This window comes from Lissotriton helveticus, chromosome 5_1, assembly GCF_964261635.1.
Source record: "Lissotriton helveticus chromosome 5_1, aLisHel1.1, whole genome shotgun sequence".
NCBI classification, from domain to species: domain Eukaryota; kingdom Metazoa; phylum Chordata; class Amphibia; order Caudata; family Salamandridae; genus Lissotriton; species Lissotriton helveticus.
This window is the reverse complement of record NC_136065.1, coordinates 2,104,839,480-2,104,863,052: the sequence shown is the minus strand read 5'-3', so window position 1 is coordinate 2,104,863,052 and position 23,573 is coordinate 2,104,839,480. Positions and strand designations below refer to the sequence as shown.

General features: G+C 44.0%; 1 protein-coding gene across 2 annotated transcripts in view; it reads left to right on the top strand.

Annotated features, from left to right (window-relative positions):
- The window catches only part of STKLD1 (serine/threonine kinase like domain containing 1), a 392,522-nt gene that overhangs the window by 196,495 nt on the left and 172,454 nt on the right, over positions 1–23,573 (top strand). For both annotated transcript variants that reach the window (XM_078646124.1, XM_078646123.1), the window contains exons 12-15: positions 4,758–4,874; positions 5,864–6,004; positions 8,793–8,921; positions 15,752–15,910. In XM_078646124.1, coding sequence (XP_078502250.1) covers positions 4,758–4,874; positions 5,864–6,004; positions 8,793–8,921; positions 15,752–15,910 — 546 coding nt within the window. The remainder of the gene's footprint in view (positions 1–4,757; positions 4,875–5,863; positions 6,005–8,792; positions 8,922–15,751; positions 15,911–23,573) is intronic.

The window sequence follows — 23,573 nt, the reverse complement described above, 5'->3', positions numbered from 1 at the left end:
CACTTTCAAAACTGTCCTATAATTCACATGCAAGTATGGGTACCCACCATTTTTGAGATGTGCAAATAGCTACTGTTTCTAAATTCTATATTTTGTTCCCATTTCAGAAATACATAGGTGTCTTTCATACAGATTTTTCACTGTTTATATTTTCCCAAATGAATTGCTATATACCCGGTACACAATAAACAAGACGCTGCTCATTTATTGGCTCTGGGTTCGTCAGGTCCTGTATATCCCCACAACCAGAAGGGTCCAGTGGATGTAACGGTATATTGCTTTAAAAAATCTGTCATTCTTAAAAGAAGTTACAGGTGAAAATGTTGGCACAAATAGCTGTTTTTTCAACTCATTTTCAATTTTTCGTATTTCAACTGTTAGTTTCTATAACAAAAAAACGTGAAGAATCTACACAAATGACCCCTTGCTGAATTCAGAATTGTGTCTACATTTTATAAAATTATAGCTTTCCAGGATCCATTATTGCTTTCATACCCATTTTTACCATTAACTGGAAAGTGTTTGAAAGCACAAAAAATAGCAAAAATAGGCTATGTCCCAGTAAAATGCCAAAACTGTGTTAAAAAACTTTTTTTTTTCCTAACAAAAGTCAATCTGTCGCTGAAAGCTGAGAAGATGGTGATTTCAGCACCACAACCCTTTGTTGATACCATTTGCAGGGGAAAAAAACCCAGACGCTTTCATATTCAACACTTTTTTTCAATTGTTTCCCCAAAAACAAAAATGTGTCTGTATTTTGGCTAATTTCTGGGTCTCCTCCAAGGGAATGAACAAAACCTGGGTACCTTTACAATCCTCATGATGTTGGAAGAAAAGGACACAAATTTGGTGTGGATACCTTATGTTGTCAAAAAGTTACCGTGGCCTAAGCACGAACTACCTCAAATTGCCAAAACAAAGCTTAGCACAGGAGGGGAAAAGGCCTAGCAGCGAAGGGGTTAATGGGAAGCTGTCTGAATTTCACAGTATGCTGTCCAAATTCATAATAGTGCTACTACGAAAATAGAGGAAAATAGGTGTTTCCTATTGTTCACTAAAATATTTTGATCCATTTTTTGCTGAATTGTACTGCAGTTTTTGAGCTCTGCAAGTACACTGAGGCACTGTTGTCCACGCCCTTGTGTCTGTGCTCTGACCCCGAAAACATGGTGAAATAGGCTAACTCCTAAATGTCATATTTAACCTCCCAGTAAGGCCATAGTATAATGTGTAAGAAATACTCAAAGGGCATGAAAAAGTTAAATATCACCTGTGGACTGCACACTAGAGTGACAAAAAGCATGGCTTTAGAGCTCAGGTACTCATATTACGGCCCGCGGGCCGCCAGCGGCCCGGCAAGCCTTCGTGGCAGCCCACGAACCTAGCAGACCTCGTACCCGTGTTTTAAAAAAAAACATTTAAAGAGTGTTTGCAAACACTGCGCGCGACTCTGAGAGACTCAGCTGCTCTGTGGCGGCCCGGCATTCCAGTGATAGTCAGAGTGAAGCTGCAGGGGTGCTAAGAAGAGATGAAATACAAAAGCCTCATTAACATACAAATGGTCTTTTAAAGACCTGCAAAGTGCTCGGGTGCGGCTGTGTGTGTGTGCCCGGAAAGCTGTCTCATCCCGGGCACACAAAGGCAGGGTGAGATGACAGAGGGAGGTAGAGGGAGTGAGACAGAGGAAGGGAAGGAAAGGGAGGGAGACAGAGGGAGGGAAACAGAGGGGGAGGGAGGGAAAGGGATTGAGACAGAGGGAGAGAGAGGGAGGGAAACAGAGGGGGAGGGAGGGAAAGGGAGGGAGACAGAGGGATAGGGAGGGAGGGAGAGGGAGACAGACAAAGGGAGAGGGAGGGAGACAGAGGGAGGAAGACAGAGGGTGACAGACAGAGGGCGGGAGACAGACAGAGGGAGTGAGACAGACAGAGGGAGGGAGACAGACAGAGGGAGGAGGGAGACAGAGGGTGGGAGAGGGAAACAGAGGGAGGGAGATAGACAGATGTAGACAGAGGGAGGGAGATGGAGACAGAGGGAGGGAGATGGAGACAGAGGGAGGGAGGGAGGCAGACATAGGGAGGAGAGAGGGAGTCAGACAGAGGGAGGAGGGAGACAGACAGAGGGAGGGAGACAGCGGGAGAGAGCCAGAGGGAGGGAGACAGACAGAGGGATGAGGGAGACAGAGGGGTGAGACAGAGGGAGGGAGAGGTGAGAGAGGGAGACAGACAGATGTAGACAGAGGGAGGGAGACAGAGGGGGGAGGGGGAGGGAGGGAGACAGAGGGAGGAGAGAAACAGACAGAGGGAGGAGAGAGACAGAGAGAGGGAGGAGGGAGACAGACAGAGGGAAACAGACAGAGGAAGGAGGGAGGCACAGGGAGGAGGGAGACAAAGGAAGGGAGAGGAAGACAGAGAGAGGGAGACAGACGGATGGAGACAGTCGGAGGGAGACAGACGGAGGGAGGGAGGGTGACAGAGAGAGGGAGGGTGACAGAGGGAGGGAGGGTGGCAGAGGGAGGGAGGGTGACAGAGGGAGAGAGGGTGACTGAGGGAGGGAGGGTGACAGAGGGAGGGTGACAGAGGGAGGGTAACAGACAGAGGGTGACAGACAGAGGGTGACAGACAGAGGGTGACACAAGGACGGAAACAGAGTGAAGGAGACAGAAGGAGACAGGCAGAGGGAGGAGGGCGACGGAGGGAGGAGGGCGACAGAGGGAGGAGGGCGGCAGAGGGAGGAGGGCGACAGAGGAAGGAGGGCGACAGAAGGAGGAGGGCGACAGAGGGAGGAGGGTGACAGAGGGAGGAGGGCGACAGAGGGAGGAGGGCGACAGAGGGAGGAGGGCGACAGATAGAGGGAGACAGAAGGAGAGAGACGGAGGGAGTGAGACAGACGGAGGGAGACTGAGTGAGGGAAAATCTGTGAGGGAGACTGAGTGAGGGAGAGGAAAGGAGAGAGAGGAAGACAGAGTGAGGGAAAGAAGAGAAGGGAGACAGAGAGAGAAAGGGGGCGGAAGAGAGAGCGAGGGAGACAGAGAGAGAGAGGGAGTGAGACAGTCAGAGTGAGTGAGACAGAGGGACACTGGGAAAGAGAGAGGGATTGAGACAGTCTGAGTGAGACAGGGAGAGAGAGACAGCCGTCCCCTCCCCCACTGACCCCGCCCCCACCGGTGCGGCCCTCGGACACAAACCACACTGTAAATTTGGCCCCGAGAGAAAGTTTGTGAGTACCCATGCTTTAGACCTGCCTGTATAGCCTAGCTTCTGCAGTGTTTAGACCTGCAGGCACGCCATTTTGATAGGAAAGAACTCTACACTTAACAATTAAAAAAGCGTCCCCTAAGTAGGCATTGTAGCCCACAAGGTAGGGTGACAAGTATTTAAAAGTGGTACCTGCAAATATTTAATGTTAGAATGTACCTATAGTGGCTATCCCGCAAACACCATCTTCAGTGTAAGGGCTGTAGCTGTCCTATGAGAAAATTATTGTTCTGTATGAAATCATAACTCTGCTGTCTTTGGGTTGGGACACGATACTGACATAATTAAAACACTAATTTTATTGTTTATTAAAAATACATTTCAAGTCAGATTTATAATAACGATTTAGAAAAAGTGAATTAAAAAAAGTTACACTATATCTACCTGAGCTTCCAGTGGACTAATTGGCATTAGCCTGCTGGCAGATGGCTCTGACAATAGTGGTGTGAAAACTGCTGCCAGAGCGGAGCTCCACAGAGGAACAATGGTTTAGGCCTTTTCACATGAAGACCTGGGTTTGAGGTATCTCATAAATATTACCCAGGAAAGGCAGCTGGGATGGTCCAGGAACTTCAGTAATATGGAAGGGACCAGGATGAGGCCTGCCCGTTCATAGTTACGTGTAAAGGGAGATGTAGGAGGGAGAAGCATTTTGTTCCATAGATTCTCTGTAGCCAGACTGGCTCCAGCCAAGTGGGAAAGGGAGCTGATCCCAAAACCACATTGGTGTAGCTGGAGAGGTGGGGACTGTTCTTTCCTAAACAAACACCCTCATTGTGTGGTTGAGTATCCACAGCCTCTTTAAAGTAAGATTAATAACACTAACCTTCTTTAAGTGAGGGTCAAACAGTTTGGGAAACAAAAGGAAATATATATTACTCTCTGTTTTGGCCATAGTACTCTTATGTCTTTAGATAATGCCTTGGGAGAATATTCTATTGGCCATCAACCTCTCCCAGTTTGTAGGGGAGTGCCCTGTCCACCAAACGCTAAACAAGCCAATAAGACTTCTTGTTGATTTGAAGAATACACACACCACCTATAGCTGAAATCAGTCCTCCTATAAGTAGGTGACACCCATTGGTAAGCATCATTGTGGCACCACCTGGCTAGTGATTGGCTCTGACCTACTTCAGAACTGCACTTTCTAGTGGCTGAAGCTACACTGGGAGCCCCTTTAAGTAAACCGTGGAGAAGGGGCTAACTTAGGTTGGATGTTTGTATGGTTATTTATGAGCACAAACATATCTAGGATCAGTGCAGTGCTGTACAAGAGACAGCACTGGAGCGCAAGTATAGGGAGAGAACATGATTTGTGTTGGTTGCCCGCTACAAGAGTCAGTAGTCTTGAGGGGGTGTGGTAGTTGATGGCCCACAACAAAAAAGATTATTGTAGAAAATTCAGGTCAGATATTCGTTTACATGAAGTGAATGGGCAGGTGTTGAGCGTAGACCCATTTCCATAGCTATGTAATATCTAAGCACACTCTGCTCTTTCTGCAGCTTTCTGCCTCCGAAAAGACATTGTACGAATTGTGGCTCAAACAATGACGTCATACAGCGGGTCCATGGATGTGCAGTTGGAAGGCCTCCGCGTGCTGAAGGATCTCACTGGACAAGGTACACATCTTACCAGAGATCTGTTGGACCATGTGGAAATTGAGACTTTTGTCAACACATTAAGGTTTACTAAAGACAGGAGATATAAACCAAAGTCAGCCATACCTCAGTTTCTCCTCAGCAGCTCGGTCAGTAATACTTTTTGCACATAATACCCAAATTTCCAAAACAATAGGATGATTTATTTTGTTTATTTACTCGTCGTAAAACTGGTTCTTTGACATTCTGTTGCTAGTGCTTAACATATTAGATAGATGTAAGCCAAATCCATCACTTCTTTCACTCGTGTACACTTTATTTCAGTTCCTTCCCTCATGTGGTGCCTTTGGGCTTCTTGGACCAGATAAGGAACATGTAAGGTCTTCTAGAATTGTGTCCTGAGAAAAATATCACGCCAGTGCCCTCTTTGTGCTCCTCATTGTTTTGGGACCTCAGTGGTGCAGATAGGGTATAGCACATTACTATGCATCACAGAGTGGCACACAGCCACATAGGTGGAAGTATTAGCATTACAGCAGAGCCAAGGATCACAAAACCTTTTGCTTTTCTGTCAGCATTTGTAGTCTAATAAAGGGTAATATTGAACCACATTCATTACCATCTTTAGTACCTACTGAATACTGCCCAATTGCCTAAAAGCACGATCAGTAATACACCTAACCGGTGTCTGCATAGCAAGACAGCAGAAAGATCAAGCAGGAAATCTCTGACCCATTGAGAAGGGTCTTTTTGTGTGATTGCAGGTAGGCTTAGAGAAGCTGGATGAACCAGATTTCAAGCGTACAGTAGCTGTGGAAGTGTACAAAACTTTCCCACCTCAACTCATCACCTAAGTATCAGAACAGTAGAGTGGCCTTAAGGTTGGTAGTGGTTCAGGAATAACATGGGAGCAGCAATGGTGAAGCAGCATCACCATGTCTTTCAGAACATCTGACATTAGCAGAATGAGCCCAGTAGATGATCATGTCAATTGCTTGCCTCCTTACCAGTTCTAGAAGAAGGACTGGAAGATGACATACTGACCAGTGACGAACCAATCAATGCCCTATTACAAGCCATTCGGAGTTTCCCAAGCAGCGCGGAGCTGCTCACCGTGGCATGTCAGCTGCTCATGATGGTGTCAGCTAGCGGTAAGTGATCTGCTCATTTACTCTTCCTTTTTTGTGGACAGGTTTATTGTTCAAACCTAAGGCATGTTTATTCAGCAACCTAAGAAGGTTATCACCTTTAAACAGACTTCACAGCATAATATCTCATAAGGGCTCAAAACATCACCATAGATTGAAGAAAGCAACAAAGCTGAATTATAAGAGACCAATGAATTGGTGAACACTTTGCTATACATCACAAAATCAGGACGAAAGTTCAATTGCATCATTAGAGGGCTCAATAATATCACATATCGGTGTATAATACCACAAAATGGCTCTTAAATGTAAGAGTAGAAATCAGTAACATTAAGGAAGACTCACTGGACATTAGTCTTTCATTCAATGCTCATCTGCAAAATAATTTAATTTTTATCATAGTCCCTTTTTCATCAGCCATTACACTTGGGCGAGAAATGTCCCATGCATTCCCTACGGGTATGTACCCCTGCCCTGAGTGACCCAATGGCATTTGAAACTGAAATCCTGACTTTTTACCAACCCAGCTAACACGCTAACCGAGCATGTAGTCAAGCCTATCTACGGCGATGAAAGGGTGCAGAAATGATTCAGTCACTGTGAGGGGTGCACCAAGTAAGCCCTTTTTTATTGACTTAGGACTACTATCCTTGCTTTAGGTTGTTGATGGGATGGAGTGGTGACAGTGTACCCATTTGTGTGAATTATTAATCTTGAACAGGTCATTTTCTGTGTCAGAAAGGAGTGTGGCCTTTCAGCTCCACTAGGATGGAAGCTACACTTTAGTGTGGCCCGCAGACTACTGTGCTGACATTAAGTGTGCATGTCAAGTGCATTTGTACATTGTGTATGTGTGTCATCTAGATGACAGGAAGACTGCACAACCTGAAGAAGATTTTTGCTTGGACGAGTGGGATCCATTCTTGGTGGCTCTTTGGTCAGCATGGCACAAGATGAAGAATGGATCCGGCTTCCACAGAAAGTAGAGGTCTAATGCGTGCATTCCTGTGGCTCGATGGTGGAGACTCAGACACTGGGAGGATAGAGATGGGGTTAGCCTTTTGACATTCTATGAGGACCTTTAAGCAAGGGGTTGCTGGTGGGGAGGTTTCTAGGCACGGCTTGTCCTTTTGTCTGTCTATGATTGTGCTTGTCTGCCATCAGCTTTTCTGAAGTAGAAGAGTCTTTCCACTTAATTGTGCCCATGTTTTGGATACTCCAGTTAGAGCTAAAATTAGCATGTTTAAAGTGATTTTCATGCTTCCAGGGGGCCCTAAAAACAAAATTTGCGGAATGGTTAAAAGTGCATGAAAATGGCCAATTTACTCACTCTGAGGTCTCAAAAAGTGTTACTTCACCCCGGGAAGTGAATTAAGTGAATTAAGTACCATTTGGAGGCATTTAAAGATCAAGCAAAAACGGCAGATTTTTGACAAAAGAGATAACACCCTCCCATTACGTCATGCTTTAGAAAGGTGAACAATGGTACCCAATTGTGTTCCTGGTATGTGGAACAATCAGAATAAGCTATCTGCCAAAAAAGAGTGTTGACTGGACCAACCATGTTGTTAGGGGTTATACAAACTCTCAAAGCATGCATCATGGCCCAAGGATTGACAGATGCGTCAGAAATCCTGACGGACAAGTCACGCATTGCTGGGGTCGTGTCGCAAGCACGACGCAACTCCAGCAATGCATGTTGCAGCCTATTTCTAATACACTGCATCACTCCTTACGCCTGCTTCAAGCAGGCATAAAGTTTTGACGCAATGGCGTCCTTAAAGTGACACAGTGAAATCTTGTAGATTTCACTGCGTCACTTTTACGAGGCTTTCCCGCGTGGGAACTCATACCCTGCATGCATTATACCTGACGCAGGTATAATGTCATCTAGGGAGATGCGTCACGTTGTAAATGGGCCGCAACTTTTACGCCGCTGCTGCAGCACAAAAGTGACGCAACGATGGCGCAAAAGTGATGCAAGGGGCTTGTAAATCTGCCCTTAAGTGCATATTCCACCATAGCAAAGTGAGCATTGCTAGCCTTACAAAGACCTGTCCCAGGTGCAGACATTTGTGGGACAGCAATGTGGGTTACTTCACATGCTTTCTGCAAGCAATACTTTCTGCAAACATATTCTAAGAAAAACACATCTTTTGACCAGGAAGTTCTGCGCAACGAATTTGCTGCAAGCCTGACTGGGCGTGTGTAGTTTTACCTCTCTGCAGGAGTTTGTAGCTGTGAAGCCAGTTTGCTGAGCGAGCTGGTCAACAAGGGAGAGCTGAATGAAGGGCAAGAAAATGTTACTTTAATGGTAATCCTCGTACTCTCAAGTTCCTGAACTTTCTCCTTCAGAACATTTATCGAGCCATCATCTCGGACAGCCACTGCTTGGTCAATCTTTTAATGGCAAAAAACGTTGGAACTGACTGTGTTGATGAGTGACCCAACGATTTGGGGTGGCAATTGTGCGTGTGAAAGATGTCCTGACTTGGATTGCTCTGAATTTGTTTCTAAGGTGATAGCATTGTTTTTAGAGAAGCTTTTACTGGCTTTGTGTTTGGTACAGACGATTCCGCCTCTGTTGAGAATGGGGATCCCTGTCTAGAAGTATCACATTCACCATGCAGATACAGTTTCCTTCTCTTCTACTTCTCTTTGACACATTGACAATTGGTCAGATTCTATCACACTTTGGATTTTTTCTAAACATTCCCACTTCCTTTTCTTCCTTCTGCAGTAGTGATGATGCCTCTTAAGTCGTTCTTGCTGATTGTGTTCTTCTCTTTAGAAGCGGCTGCGGAGAAGCTGGCCAGAGCCGGGGTGGTGTCGGATGTGTTGGAGATCCTCTCTCGCTTCACGGAGAACCGAGATATCTGCCTGTCTTGTTCTGGTGCCCTGTGGAGCTTGGCAGCGAGCGGTGAGTGTGTGGGTTGAGCAAGGAGCCAGCTGTGGGGCTGTAGGGATGTAATATCATTTAAGCTGAGTAATTTATAGATCCAAAGTTAGCCACATCATTTTCCTTATGTAGTGAATTTGATACTCCGGACAGATAGTACAAAGAATACTTTTACGGTTTCCTGGTACATCTGTACATACTTCAACTAACATTTGGAATCATTCCTTCCTTAAGAAGTTCCCAGATTGAGGTAGCAGATCACGAGTCACACGATGTCCATACCCTAAACATCTGTTATAAATTAAGTGCCCAATTATCAGTCTGGTGGTCCACCGACCGCCAGACTCATGGGGGCGTGGCACTGGTGGTCACCCAGCTGTCTTATTATGAATCCGGCAGTCAGACTGCGACAGCCTGCCGCCGTCGCCACCACCAGGGAACCGCTGTTTCCTGGCGGTATTGCGGTGGTAAGAGGCCGCCATATACTTGACAGGACCGCCAGAGTCCTGCCAGGCATATTACGAGTTTCCTCTCAAACATGTACCCCCCCTGTTTGCATATACACCAGTCCCTGCACGGCATGGACTTTTGAAGTCCAACCCGTGCAGGAACTGTTTTTGGCGTTCCCATTGCGGTGCCCATTTTCAGGGCACTGCCATGGGAACATCAAAAGAAAAGCGTGCCAAGCAGAAGGAAACTCCTAATCTGGCGGGAGCTCTTACCACGGCTTTGGCAGTGCAGCGGTGGGGTGGACCCAGCACCGCACTGACAAAGTCATAATCAGGTCCTTAAAGTCTTGTGGAACACAAACATTCCCACCAGCAATATTACCAACCAAGCTCATAACTTTCAGGAAATAACACACAAAGAAAATCAGTTAAGAAATATACTTGGAACTAGTGTGTTTTTATTAACTTTCAAAATTGAAGTAAAGATGAAACGGAACCTACTAATATTGGGAGTTGGTGCCAATGTACACTAATAGCCCAGAGAAAGCTCCTTTTTAGAATTACGACATTTGGGTCTTTCAGAAATAGTATATGTCTACTTCAGAGTTTTTAATTGTGGGATCTTTATACAGTGGTGGCCACAATGCACTGCTCTGCCTAAGCAAAACATGTCATCTTTTTTTTTAATTTAAATATCTCTACTACATTTTATATGTTGTTGATACAATCGCCAAAAAAATCCTCACACTGTTGTAGAATATGGAAGACATAGGCAGCACAGTCACACGTGACCAATGCAAAACATGGAATGTTAAATGTAAGCCAAGGTTAAAAAAGAGTATTCTTTGATGATAAACTCTCTTTTGAAGGTCATATCAACTCTATAACCTCCTATGGTTTTTAACCTTAAAGATCCTCTGGAAAGTCCTACTGTTCATCCCTCCGGAGCTTCGGAAAGTTGTCATCTCCGCCATAATCCTATCGAAACTGGATTATGGTAGTGCCTTGATCTTAAACATCCGGATTAAAAGCCTCAATACGCTCCGGGTTCTGCAGAATGCAGCCGCTCGTCTGCTTCTGTCAATTCTGAAGTTTCAATCAGTCTCTCATCTTTTACCACAACTGCATTGGCTCCCCATGAAAAAACGAATTCATTTTAAGTCTCTCTGTAATGCCTTTAAGGCTCAACAAGGTCAGGGCCCCGACTTCGAATTTCGTAGATATGTCCCCCCCTCGGCAACTCAGATCTTCTTCGGCTCTTAAACTTGTTAGCCCAAAAATCAAAATGGCCAGCTGGGGTGGAAGAAGTTTTATAGTTTGTACCGCCAGGATCTGGAACGCTCTTCCTATTTCTCTTAAAATGAAAACTGATCTATTGTCATTTTGAAAATCTTTGAAAACATGGCTGTTCAACACCTAAAGCTCTGTTGCTGTCTCTACTTTTTAGTCCAGATTATTGGGGAGCCTGAAATGAAAATTTGTACTGGGCACTACTACCCATTTCATTTCACCTTTCTATATAAATCTGTGGGTGCCACCAAAGTGGACCTAAATAGAGGAAAAATTCCAAACAAAATGTTGCTAGCTGAAGAATAGGGAAGCACATTCTATTTCTCACTGATCATTTGATTCAACCCCTTCTCAAAGCACCAGTTACCGGGCAGTTTCCGTTTAAACACATAGGAAGAAGTTGTCACTGGACACTTGACTTCCTTCCTTATGATAAGCTGAGGTGAAGGATCTTGCCTCCCCTTCTGCAAAGGAAATGCATCGTGCAATGATGTTCCCTATGTCTTAACTCTGATGGGAGAAGCAGATCCATATACTAACAATGTTACAGCAGGTCTCAGGTGATTCAATTTATCCTCATCTTTGAATGCTCAGCTTGATGATTATGTTTGAGTTGTGAGAAATGCCAGACATGCATATAAAGATATTCCTACCTATTTATCAAAACAGATTTCTCTTTGGAGTTCAGTTCTGGAAAATTTGGAATGTGATATTTCTCCTTGTAGAAAATAGATGTTACTGAGATAATCCCCACTGGCTAAATATTTCTGAATTCACATAATCACGAAAGACCCACAGAAAAACTTATAGAAGAGTTCTGTTGAGCTCAACTGCTTTGATATTGTCCACACCTGGCAGGTGTGTTGCTTTGATTTAAAAAATTCCTTGCAACCTGCTTGTGCTAGATGTTCAGAGATATGTTCAAAGGAGTCCAGGACTTCATGTCTCCTTGTAAGTTCAAGAAGTACACTCTGATATAGACTGGGAGGCCGCCCTCATGCATCCACGAGAAGTGGCGATCAAACTAAGGCTACGCCTCATCCAATTCAAAATTCTGCATCGAACATACTTCGATATTCTGGCTTCATAAAATAGGGAGGGCAGAAAATCCAAACTGTCTTAGATGTCACGGGGTGGATGGCACTTTTATCCATACTTTATGGGAATGCACAGAAATCCAGGTAAACTGGGGAAAGATTGTGGGTGAGCTCAATAATATCCTTGACATTCAACTTGAAATGGAGCCTAAATATCTTCTACTAGGTATCGCAACGGATGTAGACATCCCACGATGAAAGTTGATTCTGGCTAACTTGGAACTGGTGGTGGCCAAGCGTGATATAGCGAAGCACTGGGGGGTACAACAAGTACCCACACTCAGAGAATGGAGGGCATGCATAGACTTATACATGGTGGCAGAACGAGTGATATATAAAGCTAGGGGCTGCCCTCGGAAATCTAGGAAAATATGGGCACCGTGGATGAAGTATTACGGCTGAGAAATGGACGGGGCAACGGAGGGAGGGGGAGCACAGCCACGAAGGGAGTTGGACGACTCGTGAATGATATAATCTATGTTCCTACTGACACCACACATAATGTTCGTAATTTTATTCTCTGCTCCATACCACACTGGTTCATTTTTGTCAATCAATACAATGCCTTGCAATGGACATTTGCTGTGAACAATTACCAGACAAAACTACAATGGACTATCCAATATTATATGTCAAGTATTCATGCGTTGTTTTTCATGTTTGTTTTTTGCTATAACAAAATAACATTAAAAAAATATATTTTTTAAAAGTAGTACACTGTGTTTTTGAATAATGGTTTGAGTTCATAAAAATGTGAGGAACAGTTTTTAGACATATTCCAAAATCCTTCTGACAAAATCAACACACTTTGAGAATGCTTGACATGCTACTTAAGGCTGTAGGGAAGGACTGTGCATTTATATTGTGTTTCTTTATCTTAAACCTCAGGAACATTCTGTGCTTCTTATCATAGCAAAGTGTTGTTCTTGAAGATTTTTCAGACACGTCCAGTCACCGAATGTCTTTAGGAAAATATTTGTTATAACACCAACTTCCTATTTTGTTCTTTCTTTTTTGTTTGTCTTGGTCTGAGTACAAAACTGCACAAAACAGCCTAGTCGGACTCCGTGAAAGATTACTGACCACCATGCTGACCACTGTTGAGTGTAACGATGACCAGCATGGCTAGTTTGGAAGACATCACGCAGCTGTCATGAAATTTCTTCCCTCACTCTGATCATTCTTGTTGCACCAAAGTGATCCTGCTCCCCTGTCCACAACTTTCTCATGAGCCTGACACAAATATCCTATCTATGGACTTGATACACAAAGATTTACTTACACATTTGTGTAAGTTTATGCTTTTTCCACCTCCTCTCTTCTTGAATTCCGCAAGAAGATTAAGACCTGTTTTTTTTTTCAATTAACAGACTACTATAGGCAGGACCAAGCACACACACAGGCTGAGTGCTAAGATACCCTCACTGTGTGACAACTCTGGCCAAGGTGTCTATGTTGCTTGAAGTACGGCCAATAACCAGTTACCACTGGTCTACTGGTCTCCAGTTACTGTGAAGAAGGGGTTCTTTAACTAAGGCTAGTGTCCGTCTTAGGCGACCAAACTGCACTCCATTGACTCTCCTTGGTCCAGCAGACTCAGGTGCAACTTGTGAGCATCAAGACTTGTTTCCCAAGCTATGCATCAGCAGTCAGTGGCAGCCAATGGATTGTGGCTACCAACTCGTCAAGGCAGGCTTCTTCAGCTTTTGTGGCCTGCAGCAGTAACAGGAAGTCTGCCAACTGACTCTAGGAATCTCTTCTGTCTGGAGCTCAGGGATGACTTTTCCTCGAGCAGGGCACCATAGGCACAGTTCTCTCTTTGATAGCCCAAGGATCAGCAGGTGTAGTCCACTCTTTGGTGCAGCCTCTCTTTATGAGTGGGAGGATGAGGGTTTGAACCACAGAGCAGAAATATAACTGCCTTTCATCATATTCTCGGGCCTTTCCAACTGGCTAAGAATTGCTTCCGCTGGCAGGCCGCCAATTCCCAAAGGAAAGAGAGCAAGCACTTCGAGTCCCAGAATCCATAGGTATGGCATTTTTTCCAATTCATGGTAGGAAATTCTCTATCCTGCATTGCAGGCTGAGTTGAAATCTGTGGTGCATGCTTTTTCTTCACATGGACTTTGAAGTACATGTTACAATGTAAGTGCCTTGTGATTGCTGCAGGTCAAGAGATGGGGCCCAGCATTCCAAGTTCTTGCTGTCAGCTGGTACCACGACTAAAGGTTGGAGTGCGTTTCTGTTAATAAGGAGAAGCATGTTTTTTTTTATATAAATGACACACGTCCAAGTTTATATGCTCAAATTAGTAGACATAAACCTGTGGGTTGACAGATCTAACATGAAGGCAGTGATATACCTACTAAAAATATCAGGTATTATTTTTCATCCAACTAGTGAGTAGTCCAGAGCCACCCAGTGGTACACACTCTAGATCCAGCTAAATCTAAACTCTGCATCGAAACAACTCACAGGGTTGGATTGGTGACTTACCTCCTTCATTTATTGTAGATGCTATTCCGCAAAGCGCCTGCAATAAGATGGCTGCTCCAATTGTACTTCTGGTTATGAAAACCGTGATCACATCAAGCATTTTTAAAGTACGCCTTGGCTGCAACAGGGTTGTAAGGCCTCCGCACTTAGGGGCAGATTTACAAGCCCCTTGCATCATCTTTACGACACCGTTGCGTCGTATACCATGCACCACCATGCAACAGATTTACAACGTGACGCATCTAGTGAGATGCGTCACGTTGTAAAGTGCTGCGCTACATTATTCCTGCGTCAGGTATAATGTATGTAGGGTGGGTGTTCCGTCGCAAGGAAGCTCCGTATAAGTGACGCAGTGAAATCTACAAGATTTCACTGAGTCACTTTTACATCTATGCTGCGTCAAAACCTTACGCCTGCTTGTAGCAGGCATAAGGAGAGACTTGGAATTGCAAGTATAGGATGCCCCTGAGCCGTGCTGGAGTTGTGTCCAGCACTGCGTCACCTATACGCTGACAGATGCGTCACTCATCTGTCTCCTTGCGCCACGGTACGGCGCATTGTAAATGCGGCGCATCCATGGTGGGCCAAGGGGTTCCTAACGTCACGCAAAATAACTGGCGCATCCCTGCTGATCTGAAGGGATGCGCCAGTCATTGTAAATCTGCCCCATAACGTGTAATTGGGTAAACTACTGGAAAACATAAGAGCTAATCCCTGTCAACACACTGTCTCGGATTCTACATTGGAACACTGAACCTCATATGAAATATTCCTAAAAGTTCAGGATCCCAAAGTCTAGAACGTCCGACTCCAAGCCTTAGAGTTCAGTCTAACCACCTGCCCTTCATTAAACTCCTAACACTGAGCTCTTTAAGCTTCATGAAATTAATTTAGCTAGTCCAAAATATATCAAATATTTCACAATAAATGTACATCTAGATGATATTCATTTATCTTCGAAAATGTATAAAGTATTTCACAAAAAGATGTACAACTAGATGAACGTCATTGATCTCCTCTAAAATATATAACTTATTTCACAAAATGATGCACAGCAAGATGATGCTGTGTGTTTTACAACAAAAGTTATACATTTAATTAAGGAACAGTTTGATTACAATAACATTGCTCTAATTTTCCTGTGGGCTATTTCTAGACCAGCAACCAGTTATACAAAATACTCACAATCCGGGTTGCTTATTTAAGTGATAAGAACTCTTGAAAGGCCCATGTTTCTATTCATATTGCATTTGTTCAGGTGATGTTGTTTTGGTGCATCTTTGTATTGTTATTCAGTTAGATATATATGTAAACCCTTTTTAATCATAATTTTCACATAGTGTGTAGGTCTTAACAATTACCTTTGTATGAAGCAATTTCATTTTGTAAACTGATATTCATTATTACATTTGTTTTGTATAAAGCAGGTGCTAGGCACACAGAAGATGTAGATGTTTATCTGATCATTTGACTAAGCATTCATGGGCATATCTGTTTCTTCATTCAATGGGTCATATAGAGAGCTCCAAGAAGAGCCTGGCTTCCGGATGTGCAGTAAACATACTCTGTAATGTACTTCGGACGCACCTTGAAGATGCGGAGGTGGCTGAATCTGTCTGTTGCGCTCTCTGGATACTGTCCCTGCAAGGATCATGCTCTGGGTTATTATCCAGCACTGGTGAGTTCTGTTGGAATAAATGAATGCAGACACTTGTTCACCATGAAGGGGGGGTTCTGCACTGGCGAGGTGTATGCTGATCATGAATGAATGCCTAAACAGGTTTCAAATGCTGGTAGGTCTGTATCAGGGAGGCACGCGCTCTAGCTTCTTCTTCTATTTGGGTGAGTTTTATATCTAGGCTCATGCTGGTACCTTCCTTCTCCTATTTGTGGGCCTTGTTCCATGAGGTGCCTCTACAACAGCTATTTAGAGAAGAGAAATCGTGAGAGTGAAGGATGATAATATTGTTTTTTACTGTATTCCTGTGCTAAACAGGTCTCCTCAGTTACCACAATATGTTGCATACATTAGATAGAGCTAAAGTTTTCTGTAACATTTTAGAAATGAGTGTGGAATGTCTGTTCTAGGGTAGTTTACCCCCTCCTTCAATCTCCTTCCTTGTTTTGAGTATGATGAATATGACAGCCATGAATCTCTTATGCAGTATTATTACTGCCGGCCTACGAACACAGCGTCCTTGGGGTTCAATCCATGCATATATTTGAACTTAAGCAAAAGCAACAGTTATCCAGTATTGAATCTTACATAGATTCACATGCTTCAGTCATCCCTATCATCGAGCTGTTAGTCGTAATGACTAGTACAATGTTAAACATATACAGAATAGCTTTAACATGGCCACAGCAGTAGCCTATTCACATTTATTTATTTATTTATTTATTTATTTATGGGTTTGTAAAGCGCTAGAATAAACTCCCAAAGGAGTATCTCCACGCTATAGACGGCAGTAGCAATCATTATAAAAATAAAAAATACAAAACTCGGCCAATCGGAGCGAAGTACAGCATTCACCTCTCCTTACTCAGACCACCATAGGTCAGATTTCTACCATACATATTTGAAAGGTACAACTTCGCTAAGAGGCTACATGGTGAAGGAGAGACAGTTGAAACGTATGTTACTCACCTGATAAAACTTGCCTCATCTTGTAAATTTGCTAATCTTGTGGATGAGAGGCTTAGAGATCAATTTGTGGTGGGATGTAATATTGAAAGAGTAAGGGAAGAGTTATGGATGCGAGATGATCCTTCTCTTGATGAGGTTTTACAAGTTGCAAAAAGAGTTGAACACTCTTTGAAGTGAGTCGAAATTATTAAGAAAGATAAACAAGCTGTGGTACAAGTAATTAAGACTAATACTAAGAAACCTGTGGGGAAGGTTGAAGGAGGTGAAATGAAATACAAACCAACCATAAGAAGGTGTTAAAGGTGTGATAAACTTGGACATTTGGCAAACGATAAAAAATATCCAGCTTTGAAAAATATATGTACCAAGTGCAAAAAGAAGGGGCATCTTGCAATTGTTTGTAAGACAAGAGTATTGTCATCCCCTTCTAAAGTTAAATGCATTGATACTGAGGATGTTGGGGAAGAAGATTTTGTTTGTGGACAAATTGTTGTCCAAGTTGAAAGTCCAGAAATTAAGTCTAAAACGTGTCCTGTGGATACGATTCTTATAGAGGGGAAATCTACCAAAGTTCTGTTTGATTCTTGAGCCAAAATTACAATAATTTCTTAAGTCCTTCTTTCAAAACAAGCAAGCACACAAGATTTCCTTGAAGAAACCGGATATAAAACCTCTAACTTATGGTGGTGAACCCATACCTTTGCAGGGTTACTTTTTAGGGCTTATTGAGTTCGAGCAACGCTACGCATCAGGGAAGATTTATGTATCCGAAAAGGGAGACAGCTTAATAAGCTGGTTTCACCAAGGGGATTTGGGTGTTATGCTTGATCCTAGTAGTAGTACTCCGATATTACTAAAAGATAAAGCAAATAGTGTTCCTGTTAGTAGTAATTCTATTCTGCTGGAAGAAAAAGCAAATGTGGTTCGAACTTGCTCTCTTTCTGACAGTGTCACCATCGGTCACATTAAACTGAGATTTCCTAATGTTTTCAGGGAAGGTCTAGGATGTCTGAACATTTTTCAACATGAGATACGTCTGCGTGCTGGAGCCCAGCCTTCATGCTGTAAAGTTAGAAATGTACCTTTGGCCATTAGAGATGAGATGCTGAAAGAACTAAAAAAACTTATGGAGGGAGGCATAATTGAAGAAGTGGAAGGTACAGAGTGGCTGGCTCCAGTCGTCGCTGCTTGCAAGTCTAATTGAAGTCTCCGCCTCTGCGCAGACGTAAGGCAACTCAACAAAAATGTCATAGTGGATCATTATCCACTTCCTAATATTTCTGAGTTATTCGTTTTGTTAGATGGTGCCAAAGTATTCAGCACTATCGATTTCATGGCGACTTATCACCAGATTCAATTGAAAGAGTCATCTCACCGCCTTTGTAACACCTTTTCGCACCTTCAGATTTGTAAGGATGCCATTTGGTTTTGTGTCAGCTGCATCTGTTTTCCAACGGGTGATGGAGAAAGTCATCAAGGGTTGCAAAGGGGTATGTGTGTATCAAGATGATATATTGGTGTTTGGTAAGAATGAGGAAGAACATGGGCATCGTCTGGACATGGTACTTGGAAAATTGGATATGGCGAATTTGACGATCAAGGCTGAGAAGTGTCAGTTCGCCATCTATACCATCAATTACGTCGGGCATTCCATCTCCCATGATGAGGTTTTACCTAAATCTGACTTGGCAGACACTATCACTCGTATGTGTGCTCCTGTCTCAGGAGAAGAGTTAGTGACATTTTTTGGGATGATAGAGTATTTCAACAAATTTATAGAGAATTTTGCGGAACTGAGTGCCAACATGAGAGTCCTTCTCAATAAAGGTGTTGAATTTGTATGGAATAATGCTCGTGAGCAGGAGTTTAAGATTTTGAAACAAAACTTAATTGTGCTCCGTGTCTTAAGAGTTTTGATCCCCTAAAAGTGTCTATTATTACCACAGATGCTAGCTTCAAAGGGTTAGGGGCTGTTCTTCAACAGCAGAGTGATTAAGGGATGTTAACTATTATCTTTGCATCTCGTGGCTTCAAAGATCCTGAATCTTGCTACTCGGTTATTGAGCGTGAGGCCTTGCCAGTATTCTGGGCCATTAGGAAATTCAAGACATTTTTGTGGGGTAACAAATTAATTATTAGAACAGGCTACAAACCTCTTTGTGAAATATTTTTTAAGAAAGGTATAGATTCTGCCTCTAGCAGGATTACCAAGTGGGTTGTCGTGTTACAGGAATTTGAATTTGAAATAAGATACATACCGGATGTGGAAAATGGCATGGCTGACACCCTGTCCAGGTTGGTGAATATTGAGGGCGAGAGTGAGGCATGCGATGATGAATATGATGATGAAACCCATGTATGCTTGGTAAAAGAGGAGATTGCTTCTGAGGATGAGTGGCGTAGTGAATTGTCCTCGGATCTTGTGTTAACTGAAGTCTTATCTTTGGTTAATAAAGGATGGCACTCCAAGAGACAAGCTTCGGAGAAAGCTAGAAAATTTTGGGGAGTGAAAGATGAATTGAGTATGTCTAGTGAACTTTTGTTTTGAGGCACAAGATTGATACCTCTCCTTAATCTGCTCACAAAGCTTGTTGAATTGACTCATCTTTCACATTTAGGAATGTCCAAGACAAAAGAAAGTCTGCATGCTTTGGGGCAAGATGGCCGCTAGTTCATTGTAGAGAGCAGTCGCATCACACTTCCTCTCCTGACCAGGATGATGAGCTGACTTAATGACTGGGAGTATGCAGTGAAATCAAGGCGATTATGTGGCTGGTATACTGGGCAGTAATAAGGCTCTGGAGCGAGGCACAGAAGAAGCGCTGGACAGGAGTCTCTAACTGGGAGAAAGCCAGAATGGCGGCACGGTCTAAGGAAGGCAGCGGACCGGGGGCCATCCCAAAAACCCAGATACTGAACAAGAAGATAACTCCCGCAACAAGCGCTGCACAGAAAGCACAACAGCGGAAAACAGAAAGGGAGAGAAAAGCGGAGGCAAGAGCACAGGCCGGTGCAGAGCGCATAGAAAATAAAAAAACAGAGTTGCGCTATAATCAAAGATAAGGAGAGAGAAGCAGCGCTGAGACAGTCTACCTTATCTGAGTCCTTTGTCAAGAAAACTTGTCCTATGGCGGCTCTATCTGCGGCTCCATCTGGCGGTTCGGGAGCTGCTGCAGGAACGGAAACCGCGCCCGTACTTAACATGCAATCACGGAAGGCGGAGGCACTGGGCGCCGATGGCGCCGACGGCCGCGATGGAGCTGATGGCAGAGACAGTGAGGTGCGGCCGGCGAAAGAGTGGCGAGCAGAAGGAAGCGCCAACCGAGGGACAACCAGCGAACAATGGCGTTCTCCCAGCCGGCTGCAGTACGAAGCAGACTCACCTCACGGAAGGAAGCGCCAGGGTTACTGAGCAACCAGAGGAGCATGCGGAGGTGCGCACGCCCAGTGCAGAGTTGGAAGGTACGCCGGGGGAATTAGACCTAGCAGTAGAGGCACCGGGGGCAGCAGATGCAATACTCCAGAGCATAGCTCTCTGCTTGGAGGAGAGCAAAACCCATGGAGGCAAAGGTAATGGTAGCGGCAGGCCCACACTAAGGGAGACTGAAGGTTTAAACAACGCCTCGATGCTGGATGCGCTATTACAAGTGGAGGCTGAGCTCGGTAATAATGTAAGAGCAAATGCAAATGCAAACTGGGGGAGCATGGTGAGCCTAGACTCGCAGAGAGAGCGAGAAGGAGACAAATTTTACACGGTGGATGAAGGTTCTACCTCAACAAGTGAGGGAGAAGAGATAGTGCCCACTGACTTAACATCTGAGGAAGAAGGAAGCTCAGAATCGGAAACATCAGGTGCAAAAAAACAGAAGAAGAAAAAGTCAGCCATAAAACGCAGTCGGAATGCAAAAATAAATAAAAAACTTATGTGGGACTATTCTGCCACCGCGGGTCTCTTCCAAGAAGGACTGCAGGAGACACAAGGGGGACAAGAAAAGGACGGGGAAAGCGGAGAAGATCACGCCACCCTGAATTTACTAGTGGATATGTTGAAGCAAATCCAGGGAGAGGCAAGGATAGAGAGCCGCAGAGCTAGGCACGACACAAAAAAAATACAAGCCTCTATCAGGAAGATGAATAAAAAATATGAGGAGGTGGAGGGGAGAGTGGTGTTAGTAGAGGAAAGAACAGGAAACTTGGAGGACGAAGTCACTGATTGGCATAAATTCAAAAAGGAACAGACTAAGATAGTGGAAGATTTGCAATGGAAAGTCGAGGATTTCGAAAACCGTCAGAGACGGAATAACGTAAGACTTTTGAGACTGGAGGAAGGAGTGGAAGGTCAAGACGCCAGGGGCTATGTAATCAGGCTACTACAGGGCGCCTTCCCAGAGGCTAGGTGGCGATGGGAGGATGAGGTCCAAAGAGCCCACAGATTCCCATTTACAATTAAGAAAAGACAAGGAGGGGCTCAGGACAATATGCCTAGAGCAATGCTAGTATTTTTTGGCAATTTTCTGGCAAGGCAGGAGGTGATAGAAAAGGCAAGGCCAGACTCCAAAAGAAAAGCAGAAGGGGCCACATTCTTTGCAAGACCAGACTTTTGCCACTTTACGGTTGAGAGGAGATGGCGATTAAGACAACTGATAACCCCACTACAGCAGCAAGGGGCGGAAGTGTATCTGATGTATCCGGCTAAGCTTAAGGTCATTATGGGCGGTCGTACTAGGATGTTTTTTTCAGAGATAAAAGCAGGGGAGTACCTCGCAGAGTTAACAGAGCAACGCAAGGGGAAATGAGGAACAATAGTATGGACACTGCCTAGGGTTTATATATCTTGGTCAATGGATTAAGCTTTTGGCGTAGCTGGAAGGGAGAGGGAGAGCGACGCTACAATGCTAGCAGTCAGCACATAGGTCAGGATTGACCTATTTGCCTGTATAAGGGGGGGGGGCAGCTCGGGGAGGGAAAGGGGGGGAGCGAGGGGGGTGGGAAAAGATATGAAAAAAATGGAAAAACAACACAAAAGAGCGAACTTTAATGTGGTAAAACTTGCAACAGAAGGGACTATATTAAATAAAATATGGCATTAAGAATTGCGACAGTGAATATATGTGGTTTAAATGACGGAGGGAAAAGGCAAAAGGCGGCATCGATGTTTAGGTTATTAAAACTAGATGTGGTTTGCTTACAGGAGACACACATAATGGGAAGGGAAAAATACAGACTGGAACGGATGGGCTATGAGGTACTGGCTAACACAAACCAAGATACAAGGACAAAGGGGGTAGCTATACTGGCAAGGAAAGGAGTTACAAAACTTAGAAGGAAGAAAGAAGACTCTGAGGGGAGATGGGTTATAATCGAAGTAGAAACCACAGCTGGGAATCTAACAATTGTAGCTGTATATGGCCCTAATGACGACAATCCCGAGATATTTGAATGGCTAGATCAGGAGTTAGCACTATGGTCAGAGACTGTCATTTTTTGCGGTGATTTTAATATTAACGGTTTATTCGGGTTGGGGGGACCAAGCGGAGGGAGGTATGGAGGTCGGAAAAAGAAAACTTGTCATGCCTTAAACAATTTAATGCAGAATAATGCTTTATGGGATCTGTGGTCTTATCATAATCCATTTGGCTCAGGGGGCACCTTTTACTCGGCCCCTCATAAAATAATCACTAGGCTGGACTACATTCTGCTGTCTAACGACAAAATAAGTGAGGCTCAGATAGAACGGATGCCCAGAATGATTTCGGACCATAATATATTGATAGTAACCATGCCAAGGGCAGATAGAGGGAGTAGCAGACCATACATATGGACTTTTGAAAGAAGACTGTTAAAAGATGAAAGCTATATTAGTAGGATGAATGAGTGGATAGAACAGTTCTGGGAGATTAATAGGGGAACGGCCTCACCAAAAATAGTCTGGGATACATTTAAAGCTGGGATAAGGGGGGAAACCCTGAGTCACACGCTCAAGAGGGGTAAGATGGAGAGACTAAGGATGGATAGGTGGGTAAAAGAAATGAGTAGGATAGAAGAGCGACTAAATAGAGCAGTCTCTAGACAAAATACAACAGAGATAGAGGATATATTGCTAGAAATGGTAATTAGGAAAGCAGAGACAGGAGAAGTCCTAATGGAAAAGACGGCTGGGAACTACCTCGCCAAAAAAGAAAAGTGTTATGAGTACAGCGAGAAGGTAGGACAGTTACTGGCTATCAGAATTAGGCAAAATTTAGCTGCGGGGGAGATCAAAGAAATTAGAAATACTGATGGGGCAGTCGTAAATAAAATGGAAGATATTCAGGAGGTATTCAGGGAATTCTATGAGAAGTTGTATGATCAGAAGGCAGAGGATACAGGGAAAGGGTGTAGGGACTTCCTGGCAGGGATACCAAATGAGAGACTGGATAGAGAAGAAAGAAAGAAATTGGACTTACCGCTTACACTGCAGGAGCTGAAAACGGCAGTGTATAACCTACCAGGGGGAAAGGCTACGGGGCCAGATCAAATACCCGCCGAGTTTTATAAAACATTCTGGGATAGGCTTGGGGTGGATATGCTGGAGACTTTTCGACAGGCACAGATGCAAAAATCTGCGCCACAGTCCTGGGATGATGCAAATATAATAGTGATACTTAAAAAAGACAAACCTCCATTAGACCCCGGGTCATATCGACCTATTACC